The sequence below is a fragment of the Panicum virgatum genome, chromosome 9N (genome assembly GCF_016808335.1).
Source record: "Panicum virgatum strain AP13 chromosome 9N, P.virgatum_v5, whole genome shotgun sequence".
Taxonomy (NCBI): Eukaryota; Viridiplantae; Streptophyta; class Magnoliopsida; order Poales; family Poaceae; genus Panicum; species Panicum virgatum.
This window is the reverse complement of record NC_053153.1, coordinates 19,361,357-19,373,606: the sequence shown is the minus strand read 5'-3', so window position 1 is coordinate 19,373,606 and position 12,250 is coordinate 19,361,357. Positions and strand designations below refer to the sequence as shown.

The 12,250-nt window shown below is 44.8% G+C and overlaps 1 protein-coding gene and 1 long non-coding RNA gene across 2 annotated transcripts; both read right to left on the bottom strand.

The window, feature by feature from the left end:
* Positions 1-4,684: 4,684 nt before the first annotated feature.
* On the bottom strand, positions 4,685-5,953 carry LOC120691523. Its single transcript, XR_005682272.1, has 2 exons — positions 5,499-5,953; positions 4,685-5,078 (listed from the first exon to the last, which is right to left on the bottom strand). It is a non-coding gene; the product is annotated as an uncharacterized LOC120691523 (long non-coding RNA).
* A 1,500-nt stretch (positions 5,954-7,453) lies between these two features.
* On the bottom strand, positions 7,454-11,157 carry LOC120691322. The gene is made up of 2 exons (XM_039974363.1): positions 8,161-11,157; positions 7,454-8,058 (listed from the first exon to the last, which is right to left on the bottom strand). Exons 1-2 carry the CDS (start codon positions 11,066-11,068, stop codon positions 7,730-7,732), a joined length of 3,237 nt encoding a protein of 1,078 aa, XP_039830297.1. The 5' UTR covers positions 11,069-11,157; the 3' UTR covers positions 7,454-7,729.
* Positions 11,158-12,250: the final 1,093 nt, after the last annotated feature.

The following is a 12,250-nucleotide window of genomic DNA, read 5'->3' as shown; positions in this document are numbered from 1 at the left end:
CATCCGCCTACCTCTGCGGCGTGCGCACCATGCCCCCGTGCGCCGCCCAAGGGCCGGCCACTGGCGTGTGTTGCCGTTCTTGGCACTGCACCGCCCCTGTGGAGGAGGGACGGGCACCGAGGACACTGCGGGTGCCTCCGCTGCCGCCGCCGTTGATGGCTGCTGTACGGGCGCCGAGGGCCCAGGCCTCTCTGTTGTTCTCGTCGAGTTCTCGTTGATTCCAGTGAGCGCCGTCGCTCAGTGTAGAACAAAGTGCATGATAACGTGTTCAGAATTAGAGTATAATGGAATGATTGATTGTATTGATTGATGGTTTAGACCACTTCTTATATATGTACAAGAGGGAAAGGGTGCCTATTCTCGAAGAAACATGTCCCTTCATGAATGGCCCCTTCGGGATGGCCCCTTCGTGAGTTGGCCCTTTCGAGAAAGGTAACCGTCTAATGACTAAACTAATTAACTATTATAGAAATTGATCACTAATACTAATTTATTCATAACATTTTGGAGGTAGTGTGGTTGGCAGAGAGGATATTGTTCAAATAGTTGGAGGGCAATAATTACAATATCAATATAGAAATTGAAAATGGAACTAGTTAAATTCAGGATTACACGGGATTTCTCTTCAAGGGATCTGATGCAAGACACGGCAGAAGTCTAAAAGTGTGTGACTTGTATTTATTTAAACAAAGTACCTATGCAAAATTGTTTTATTCTTGTATGCACATTCGACGTGTGTAAGGTGGCTCATTGTTTCATGTTACGGTCTTGATCGCTCACAAACTCACCCCTTTCTTTCTACATCTTTTTCTTGCGCATTTTTGTTATACCTAAGTATTTGATTGGGTTCATGAACTGCATAATAACCTAAGTGGAGAGGATTGTCAAAGAAATCAGTGGGATCATCTGATCATGACAGGTTACACAGGTTCCATCCGGCTTGAGGACTTCACTTGTGAAAATACTGTATTCATTTTCGGTTGCTAGCTGCAGCAGTGGTGTGCATTCATCTTTCACACAGTCAATACCGAAAACACGTAGTTTGCTGTGTGCTCGAATCTTTGTCATGTGCATTATATCAGGCACACAGCAAAGAAGAGCTTTGTCGTACGTTCCCAAAAAAACACGGCAAATACAATGCACATGGTAAAAATTAACGTGACTTTTCCATGTGCCAAGAGGGCGCACACACCAAACCAAACACTTCGCCGTGAGCCTTGGCCCACGCACACTGCGAAGCTTCTGCACGTGCATGCGCGGCACGTGCGTCCGCCGTCAGGCCCAGGGACGGCCAACAACGGCAACTTTTTCTATTCTCCGTGAGTCTGGGCAACGACACACAACAAATAAGGCGATTCCGGTAGCGAGTGTTGTCTAGGTAACAGCTTAAATTTTGTTTAGGTGTGTTTTGCATATAATAATCCCTACTCACTACTTATTCTTTTAGTTTACTTTTACTTTCATTTATCTTTTTATTATGACTTATATTAATAGAGTAAATATTAAAAGTATTGCATATAGTAGAGATGACATGGATATTTTGTAATTAATAGGAAAACATGAATAAATTGCACAAAAGATTGCAAGTTAGTGGCACACTTAGTGGGGAATGATATGAACACCTTGTATGAAGAGAGAAATAGTTAGTAGGTGCCATCTATATAGGTTATGTAGATAACCTGTGGCACAAACAATTCATAAAGAAACTGACCCCTTTTCCCAAGCAGTCCTAACCCATCCTATTATTTATTGACTAAAGATCAGGAGATGTCTAATAAAGAATAAAGTGCACCCAGTGTCCTCAAACTTATTTTGGATTCTCGTTTAGATTCATTCATGAACTCTCCAAGTGAGTATTTGGGTCCTTAGTATATGTGAATTGTTCCAAGTGACAATTTCGGTCCATAAATGGCCCTTGAGTAAAAACTTCGAGTGAATGCACGCACACTTATCCTTAGCTGTGAGCACCTCCTAGAGAGCGAGTCTGCATATCTTGATATTGATGAATGATGAAGTCTAAAAATCTTTGATTTGCACCATGTTGTTTCATTGTTTCAATCGCTGACCAAATTGCATTTACTAAGATGGTTCCATTTCTATTTCAAAGCTAGGCGCACATCTTTTGAATCTATCTATATATCCTATAAGAAGTATTTATTTCTATTTCTCTCTTCTCTCAATCAGCCGCGCCACCTTGATTATCCTAACCATCCGATTAACTTCGTGCACATCTTCTATCCATTAGATGGGTGTTTTTGGTTTCTTCCATCTTCATTCATTAATTAACCAAAGAGTGACTAAGAATTCTATTATTTTTCATCCAAGAGATCGCTCACATGACTTTCAACATAATCTCTACAAGTGCATCGTTTATACGAGCAACTAAACAACCACTTTGGTTTTTTTTATTTGAGTTAACTATCAAATGGTTTATTCCATAATATGAATGTTGATGCATGTGTGTCAGCTAGCATTATGATTACATTTGTAAGCCAAAACTACCACTATGTGTCCTAAGCAATATTTATCTTTTTTATGTAAATATTTTTATCTATTTTATGTGAATACCATTTCTATTTGTATTAATTTTCTCTGTGTCTTCATTAGCTCCGTGACATGTTTTCTTTATTCGAAAAATCTACCATTTCAAGTTTTTCAATAAACTTGATTGAAGTACTTTTTTTGTAATACTACATGCTCTCCATAGTATTTATCTGAAAATTATTACATCTTTTGTTCATAGTTTATTGGAAAGCCTCCTCAAATCCCGCAACAACACGCGGCGAATCACCTAGTTGATGTTCATCATATGTCCAACGCACCTAATGGTAAAACAGCGGGCCATATGGGAAACAATTTGCTCAGTAGTCCATGTTGGAAAATTAATCACAGATAAAAGATAAACCCAAATGCTACCAATACCTCACAAGAACTAATCTGCCCCACGATAGCAGGGCCTTCCTCTCCAAGGGGTACTCCAGTTTTGTCAATAACAGTGCGTGGATCCCCCTTTCTAAGCTTTTATGGTGGAGAGGAACTCCAAATTAATTGAAAGGAAAATGACTAATCTTACAACAAAACAGGAGGCAAAAGCAATAGCATTATCGTAACTAACATTGAAGGGAATCAAATCACCATTTATCTGATAACTGTTCAATAGACACCAAAATCTGATTTAAGCTTCTAGCATTGTAGGTTAAAGCCCAACAATATTTTCAATGTCTAATTCTCATACCTTCACTCTTAAGTGATTTGGAAGTGCCCATTCAGAAGTATCGTGCGATCATGCAAACTTTTACAAAGGAAACATTTAAGGATGCGTTTTGGATAGTTTGCTTGTGGTGATGATGATATGGGATGATCTGTGTGAGCGGAGCACCAATGAATGCATCAACAAATTTTGTACCAAATTTTACAATGTGGGAAAGAAAAACTCCATGAGCGTCCTCGAAGAATACTATAATAAGCTTTTAAAGCCCGAGATGCAGTTAGTCTTCCGTGGCTGCGGATTAGCGCCGGCGCATGCCCCAGTCGTCGCATGTGATGCTCGCCGCCCTTAGCCGCCTCAGATTTGCGTCGACTCCGTGCTCAACTTCGGCGGCACCGACGGCGGGGGCGAAGGGGAGGTTGAGGAGGAGAGGGAGGCTACGGTGGCGCACGACCTATCGGCAGGCGGCGACGGCGGCGGGGCGCGGGCCGTGGCTCGGTGGTGCGCGGCCCCTCGCGAGAAGCGGCACCGCGAGCGGACGTTGGCCCGCTGATTGTGGTGAGCAGCAGCCGCGGACGGGAACGACGGCGCGTGCGGCCCGCTCGAGCAGCTTCCGAGTGCCCGAGGATGAACATGCAAAGATCGTCTTTGCAGGTCCATACTGCTGCTTCCGAGTGCCCGCCTTCTTGATTTGAGCAAATTGTATAGAGATTTTCCTTTTCCATTGACAGACAGAACAGAGACCATGTTTGAGCCTTTGAGGATGAACTTGCTGAGCTGTGCAAGTCTGAAAAAAATGAACAAGCAAAGGCATTGTTGAAGGAATGCCTGGCTATCGCTATCCCTGTAGTACCGTGTCGACTGATTAAACGCAGCTCTGCGAGATATGTAAATATATACCTGAAAAATAAGTACTACCGATCGAGTACCAACGAAAAGACCCTTCTGAATTCTAAATTCTTATGAAGTATTTTTTGAAAAGATAATTCTTACGAAGTGTACTCATTTGCATTTTGCAGTCAAAGAGCTTACAATGTTCGTTGTGGCTGACAGCACCAAGTGCTGGATGAGACAGATAACAAATGGGTTCGTTCAAGTTAGTTTAATAAAATGTTAATTTTTTGTATAGTAGGGTGCAGACTGCTACTAAGTTCTGGGATTCATGGCCAAACATGTTACTGCTTTGAAGTACACGCATGCAGGTTGATGCAAAACTGGCGACGTTAGCATCCAGTGCTTGCTTGGGTGAAAACTACTGGTCATCTACCACTGAGATCCTTGCGCAGGGTTGGACATTGACACATTGTGTCACGGAACCATTCTGCCTTTGCAAGCAAACAAATATGGAATATTGCAGTCACATTGGACCTATATAATCTTACTGGCCACCTGATTCACACGATTTCAACGTCCAAAAATTCACAAAGATATGTAGGATGTAGCCACCATCTTCATCCTCACCAGGTGGAGGCGGCGAAGGCAACAAACCACTCGTTTATTAATCATTATTATTTCCAGTCTTTGAGATTTGGTCCATACTCTCTTCGTTTAGAAATGTAAGACGTATTCTGATCAGGAAAATTCTATTTAGGAAGATATTTCCTCCGTACTATATGAGTAACAACAAGCAGGCTGCCTAACTTTAGTAGTTGCCTTCTTTGCTAACTTGCGAATTCTCAGTGTGCTTGTATCATCCTTCAAGTAACGAAGCAAGCAGTCTCAGATTCTGACGCTTCTTCCACATCAAGTGCTGCAACAGGGTTCCAATCGGAGCCGCCCTCTATTGCAAGTTGTACATTTGAGGCAGCTTATGGCCCAGCAAAACAACGGAGAGCAGATCATGTTTTCCTCTGGCAGCGCTCTGTGCTAGCTGCTAGGATCAAAGAATTCTACACTGAATGAGTAGTTGAGCAGTGCAATTAGGAGGCTGCTACATTTATTTTACACATGCTTAGGACTAAACAACAAGATATGATCTAAATGATGCAGTCAGTGATCCTATTACCGTACCATTGAAAAATATAACGTTATTAACTAACGAAAGGAAATCTAGATGCCTACATTGGGTTATGCGACCTCATTTCCAAAATGAATTTGATTTGCTTGCTTGCTTAAAACTGATGCGCTAAACATGGGACATATTTCATCAGAATATGTTTTGTTTTACACTGCTTGCTACCTAATTAGCTAGTACATGGCAGCTGAACTGAAGCAGAAAAACATGCTATGTCATGCAAAAGTATCAAATAATGTTCTGTGGAACAATCAACTAGTAAGTTGTAAATTTAACCTTTGTGGAAGCATCAGCAAAGCCACCAATAATAAAGCCAACTTGCAAGTACTAGAGAGAATGCCTGAGAGGTGCATCGTGTACATTTCAAAGTCAAATTAATCAGATGGAGGAGGTAGGCACCCCATGAGATGAACAGGGTGACAAATTCAACGGGATGGGGCGGCGGATGGAAAAGAATATATTTGCTAGCCTTGTTCTTGGCGTACTGCCGTACTGGGCAGGGAGGGCTCGACGCCCTAGATAGCCGCGTCACCAGTTACGCTCGCTCGGTGCCTCCGCCACCGCCGCCATCTGCCCGGCACAAGGAGAAGCGCCTAGGACGATCAACGCAGGCGGGCATGGGGAGGAGGCGGCCGCCGGTCAGAGGGCGGCGGCGCGTCGCCACGAATGGCGCACGAGGCAGCGCCTGCCTAGGGAGGAGGCGAGCGGCGCCGAGATGAGATCTGGAGGGCGTGACGGAGACGGGCTGGGGCAGATCGAAAGGAAAAGAAAAAAACCTCAATTAATATTAATCTAATAATTACTATCTTACCTCTACTAATGGACGGTGGGATCTCTCTATACTACATACTACCAAATAGTAGTATTGTGCACTGTAAAAGGGCTCAACTATAAAGATACCTTGACATTGTACTTGCATTTTCTTTTTACTTTTTATCTCGAAGAGTCACCAGGTTGCATTGTAGGGCAGAAACCATATGATATCACCGTCCTGCACTGGGTCTATGCTACGAACTCAAGCTCAGATTCAGGTTGCATGAGATTAGTTGAACAGCTTATTGCAATCTCCATGGCACACATACCAGTAAAGCTCAACAATTAAGCTTAGATTACTGATCCACACTGAAAAGCTGCAGCCTGATGCATTCTGACTTATGGCAGTTACCAAAAATGTGAAAGGGGTTCGATACTTGAATATGGACAAACCTAAAATTTCAGATTTGATACTTGAATATGAACAAACTTAAAATTTCAGATAATGGATGATTACATGAAGTCATTCAGGTGATTAAAGAAATTCTGCAATTCCATATTTTCTGGGAGATATTTGGCAGTTGCCTGTATCAAATGCTAAGTGTTTAATAGTTACAAACCACCCTAGACTCAAGGTTCAGAAACAGAGCTATGAACTAAAGTCCCAGTCCAAAATAAAACATTGAGAAGAACCTCTAGTACTGAGGGAAAACATTGTTGAAACATCTTCACCTGTGTAAACAAAGTGTGCCACTTTTTATGCAAAGGCAGTTTCTTCTGCTATTTTATTCTCATCAACTTAGTATAAGGTGATTATGCAGCAGAGGCCATTCATGTGCCTTCTACCATTTCCTTCCAATTGACTTTGTTACACAAAAAGGTTATTCACTGTCGAGTACCAGAGAGTAAGTCAGAAGTTAAATGGCACATTAATGGCTCTTCACCAAAGTAAGCAACAAAAACACTACCTTATATCAAATACTATTTGGTGTTGATTCTGTTGGTACTCCCTCACACACACAACACCCTCTTACTTGCAAGTGGAGGAAGAAGATGAGAGGAAGGACTCAGGAAGAGCACACGAAGTGGAGCTGCAAGACTCTGAGTTGCAGCTGCTCTCCTCTTTATAGACACACCGGTCAAAGTGAGAATTTACAAGACATGGCTCTACAGTACAATACAGCCATGACTATTACATGTACAGTCATCTACTACTACCATGCTGCAACTTGCAGCGGCTACTATGCACAACAGTCCTTTGCCGCCCAAGAGTAAATGGCAAGCTTGACTGAGTACAAGCTAGTGCTACTACTACTACTAGGCATGGAAAAAGCAAGCATGAGCATGGGTAATTATCTATCAGATTCCAGGCAAACATTAACATTAGGTTAGTAGCTATTGTAAGACTTGCTGCCCAGGAGACCAGCGGATCATGACAAAGGCATATTCTAAAAGTCAAAAGAGTTTCCGAGAAGATCAAATCAAGAACTGTAGTACTTCCATTCCATATATAATGGCGATTATGTCATTGATTACTGGTTCATCCATCCTACGAACTAGTAATAGGAGCCTAACTGGATTGAAGCGCTGCTGTTATTTCAGTACTCGGATCCTTGGACAAAGTCGACAATTGACAGCCACAGTCCACAAAAGAGACTAATTTCACCAGCAAGGCTAGCCTATTCTACTACTAAACTTAATCATCAGGAGACGTTTAGTGTCTTGTAAAGATCAATATGCTAGTATATTTCAAGTCACTGTTTTACCATTCGGGGGCTCCCTTGCTCAGCTCCCTCTAGCACCAGAATCTCTTCCTTCAGATTATGAATCTTTTTCTTCAACTCAGCAATTTCGGCATGTCGAATAGCAGATGCCTTTTTTATCATTTCCATTGTACCAACTGCTCTCCTTGGCAAGTAAACATCTTGATCTGTGCCTGTACTATTTGCATCTTTGTCCCAAGCATCTCTCACCCGATCAAACCGACTAAGATAGTAGAGCGTTTGAGTGCAAACTAAAACTTCACTGCTAATAAGTTCAGTATTTCCATCTAACATCCTGCTAGAGGACCTCTCACTGTCTCCTGCAAAAGAAAAGGAGGCAGAGAGAAAGGGCTTATTGTGGTATTTGATTTCCATTTCAGATAATTTGGAAGGTAGGTCTGCTGTTTCAGAAATTCTTATACCTGATCCGTTTCTGTTGGCTCCTGTGAAATCTTCCATAGGAGATTCTAAATCTCTATTTGACACTAAGTTACCTTCATTTCCTTTCTCGTTGCAATCCAGAGAACCAATTTTTTCCTTGGACACCTTGCCTGTATTGTCAATATCTCCTGTGACAGTGCATGTATGCAATTCTTCAGTAGGTCCTTCTAAGAGACCATCATTGATTTGAATAGTAGCAGCATGAGTTAACAAATCTTGCTCTTGTATGACAGTTATGTTATTTGGAACACTTGCAAGTTCACAATCACGACTATTTTGCACTGTAACCTCCTTCACTACTAGGTTGTCATGCTCATCATTTGTTTCACCAACCAGCTGATTTTCTTCATTAGGTTCTTGTAAGATGGACCATGTTGCTTCTATCTTGGGGGACTTCAGATGCATATGCATGGTATCCAATCCATCTTCCTTGCTCGTTGCTCCATAAAATACCATATCTTCCTTGCCCACTTCTTCATCAAGATCATCATCACTGATTTCCACAATGCTAACATGATTTCTTTGTGCGGCCATTTTCTCCAAAACTTGGCCGTCCTGCATGTCGTTTCTTGCATCAACAAGCTGGGTGTTTCTGTTTCCCACAGATTTCACAAGCATTGCATTCACCTGACATTGCTTGCCATTTGATTTATCACACTCTTCATCATCACTGATCACCAAGAGGTCTTCATGTGTTGGCAGCATATCAACTTCAGTCCCAGTTCCAATAACTTCACTGCTTCCAGCACTAACTGCATCAGGGACGATATCAGGGAGCAGTACATCACAATAATCTATTCCATTATTATTCTCCTCACTGGAGATATTAAGATTCTCCTCTCTACTTTGTTGGAAGCATATGCCCTGTGCCTTTTTAGTAACTGGCCCATCAGACGATCCATCAACTACAATAGCTGTGTTTGCCACTGCATTGGCCAAAGCTTGCCCAACATCTTTGTGTAAAACTTCCTTCTTTGATCCAACACTTACAGATCTTGGTTGCATGCTTCCAATATTTTGCTCCAGGTCACCACCCTTCACCAAACATTCTGTGACGTGCTGCTTAGGCATCTTAGTAATGCTATTGAGCCTTTCAGAAAAAGGAATATGATCAAGCGGATCGTTGGATGCATCTGGTGCTGGCTGAGGCATCCCAGTGGCGGGCATTGCTCTAAGTCTTAGGTGGGGCGGACAAGCACGGAGAACAAACCCTGGCATTGCCGCAGCTCGCCTTCTTTCTGCCTGGCTGGCTGAGGAGTGGGATGGGTAGACGTTAGAACCAGTCAGTATGTGGGGCGGCCGGCCCCGGGTGGCAGGGTCCACATGCAGCTTTTTGCCTGAATTAGCTGCAGGAACCCCTTCCATTTTTCTTTTCACTGGAGTAACAAAATCACGGCGTTTTTCCATCTTTGCTGCAACAAAATCAAGGCGTTCTTTCATCTTTGCTGCATTAGAAATGGCAATGCCACATGCTGATGAGTAAGGCTTCCACCACCGTTCATACTGAACCGTCACACCAGGTTCATGATTTGGAACGATAAACGCAGGATTTTTGACCTCTATGTTGTATGTATCCCATGCTTTCTCCGGATCTGAGCTTGCGCAGGGAACCATCCTGGGAATGTCCTGATCGAAGCCAAGCTGCCTTGCAACACGATGAGGATTGTACAGCTCAATGCAGTTCATGCCGACAAGCTCACAAGCATGCAAACACCGTGCAAAGGACAAGAGCGCTTCACTTGTTGCAATATCCTGGCTGCGGACCCAAGAGCCACCGGTTTCTGGCTGCAGAGCAAAAAAACTGCAACTTCCATAGGGCCTCCACTCAAACTCCTTTGGTGACATGAACACTGCGTGTGCGTGCTTGGAGCTAAACCTTTTGGCAACATCGTGCCACCGGGCAGCCCTTGGCGTGTCATGGTTGCCGGGAGCAGGGGAGCTCACCGGCTCAGGGCGAAGCTGGGGGAAACGCTCCCAGACCCAAAGCTGGACGATGTGCATGGGTGCCGAAACCACAAACAGCTCCTTTTCCTTGCCCAAGCTTATGTGGTGTTGGAGCGCGGAGAGATCATGGTAGGTGCTGGCGAGCGCGGCAGGCGCGAGCGCGACCCTCTGGCCTCGCGCGAGGCGGGCCGCAATGGGGAACACCTCTCGACGAACCACGTTGAACGGCGGCCCCGGGAACACGAAGACGGAGAGCCACATGGCCAGGAACGCGCCGTGCTCGACCAGCTCGCGCGCCTCACCAGCGCCGCCGACGCCCGCGTCCGCGGACGCCGCCTTCTCCTTCTCGGGCGCGCGTTCGAGGAAGTGCTTCACCCACCCGCCGTAACTTGCTTTCTTCTTCTTGCTCCGGTTGAGCACGGCCAGGACGACCTCTATGGCGCCCACGTCCTTCTCCAGCCGGCCCGCGACGGGCGCGCGCAGGGGACCGCCGAGCAGGGGCAGGCCCGCGAGCGCGGCGACGTCCTCGAGGGTGACCGTAGCCTCGCCCCAGGGGAAGACAAAGGTGCCGGTGGCGCCGGACCAGAAGGCGGCGAGCTGGAGCAGCGCGCGCTCGTGCTTGCGCCGCCGCACCCGGCACGTGCTGGCGAGGACGCCGCCCAAGATCCCGAGCTCCCGCCACAGCGCCTCGTGCCGCGGGCGGAGCTTGCCCACCCACTCCTGCCACCGCCGGGGCACGCACGCCCAGCCCCTGAATTCCGCCTGGATCCCGCGGACGCGGGCGGGGACGGAGCCGGGGTCGCCGGGCGGGGCCGGGAGAGGGGCGCCGTCCCCGGCGCGGGGCCGCAGGAAGAGGGCCGGTCGGACGCAGGGGCGGGAGGGCTCGTCGACGGAGACCATGGGGACCGTGGATTCCTCGACCAGGGGGTGCTCGCCGGCGGCCATTGCGGTGGTCGGCGCCGGCGGTGGGGTTTCGTCGGGGCTTTGGAGAGCGAGGGGGCATGTGGGTGGGGAACGGAAACGGGGAGGAGCGGAGAAGACCTGGGCTTCATTAAATGCCACACGCGGGGAAGCTTCATCGGTAAGGCTGGTGCTTTGTTTATGCTGACCGTTGATTGTTGTTAATCACACGTGAACGATTCGGATAAAATTTAAATTTAAATTGCCGGGGAATTAGCTTACAATTACAGTTCAATACTAAGATTAATGGCATATATTTATTTTTTCTTCAATCAAGCAACTGTATCGTTTATTTTTCTTCCAAAAACAATACATATCTTTCTTTTCCTTCCATAAACAATAATATCAATTATTATTATTCTAAAATAAATAATGACACGAATTATGGCTGAATACATGTGCAAAGAAAATTAAAGTGTGTATTAAAGAAAAATAATACGCGGGTACAAAAATTGGTATAGAAAATTATGTAAAAAGTATTAGAATTTTGGTGGAAAATATTGATGAAACCAATCTTTCTCTTCTTTTCGTCAAACCTTTTAGCCTGATAAGTAGGGTCTCTGAGTGGGCCAAATTTTGGTGAAAAAGTATTTCAATTGCTTCAACTTTTTATAGATAGAACTTTTTATAGATATAAAAAACAAATTCCACTGCCCACTATTGCTTGTAAAACCATTTGTTTTGCTGCGAATCATAGTATTGGAGGAAGAAGAAGCGGCCGGCGAATGTAAAATTTGACTTCACCATGTTGACCTGTTCGTCAAGAAGATTGAAGCGGAGGATTTTGGATAACTTAATTATTTTTGAGATTACACAGTATAACTCAGACATTCGGCAAATTCTCGAGATTGACGAAGTCATCATAAACGCCTCGCTGTCGATGGGAACGTCGCCTACTACTGAATACACAACGACATTAAATTCCAGAATATTCGCTCCCAAGAAAAATCGAACTCTGAACCTCAGATGCTACCAAGACTCTTGTAACCACTGGCTACAGGCACTTTTGCTTCGGATAACTTAATTGAAATTCGAATACAAAGTTATAGCATTCACGATGCCTTTTCAATCATCTCCGTCGTCCCAACCGCTCACTTCCGTTGGAAAAAATTGCCACTGCGGTTTGCATCTTTGGTCCAATCATCTTCAGAACGATCAGATTGACAG

Coding starts and splice junctions, on each gene's coding strand:
- LOC120691322 (XM_039974363.1), bottom strand. CDS start 11,068: ATGGCCGCCGGCGAGCACCCCCTGGTCGAGGAATCCACGGTCCCCATG. Junction 8,059..8,160: donor AGCCAACAGAAACGGATCAG/GTATAAGAATTT, acceptor TTTCTTTTGCAG/GAGACAGTGAGAGGTCCTCT.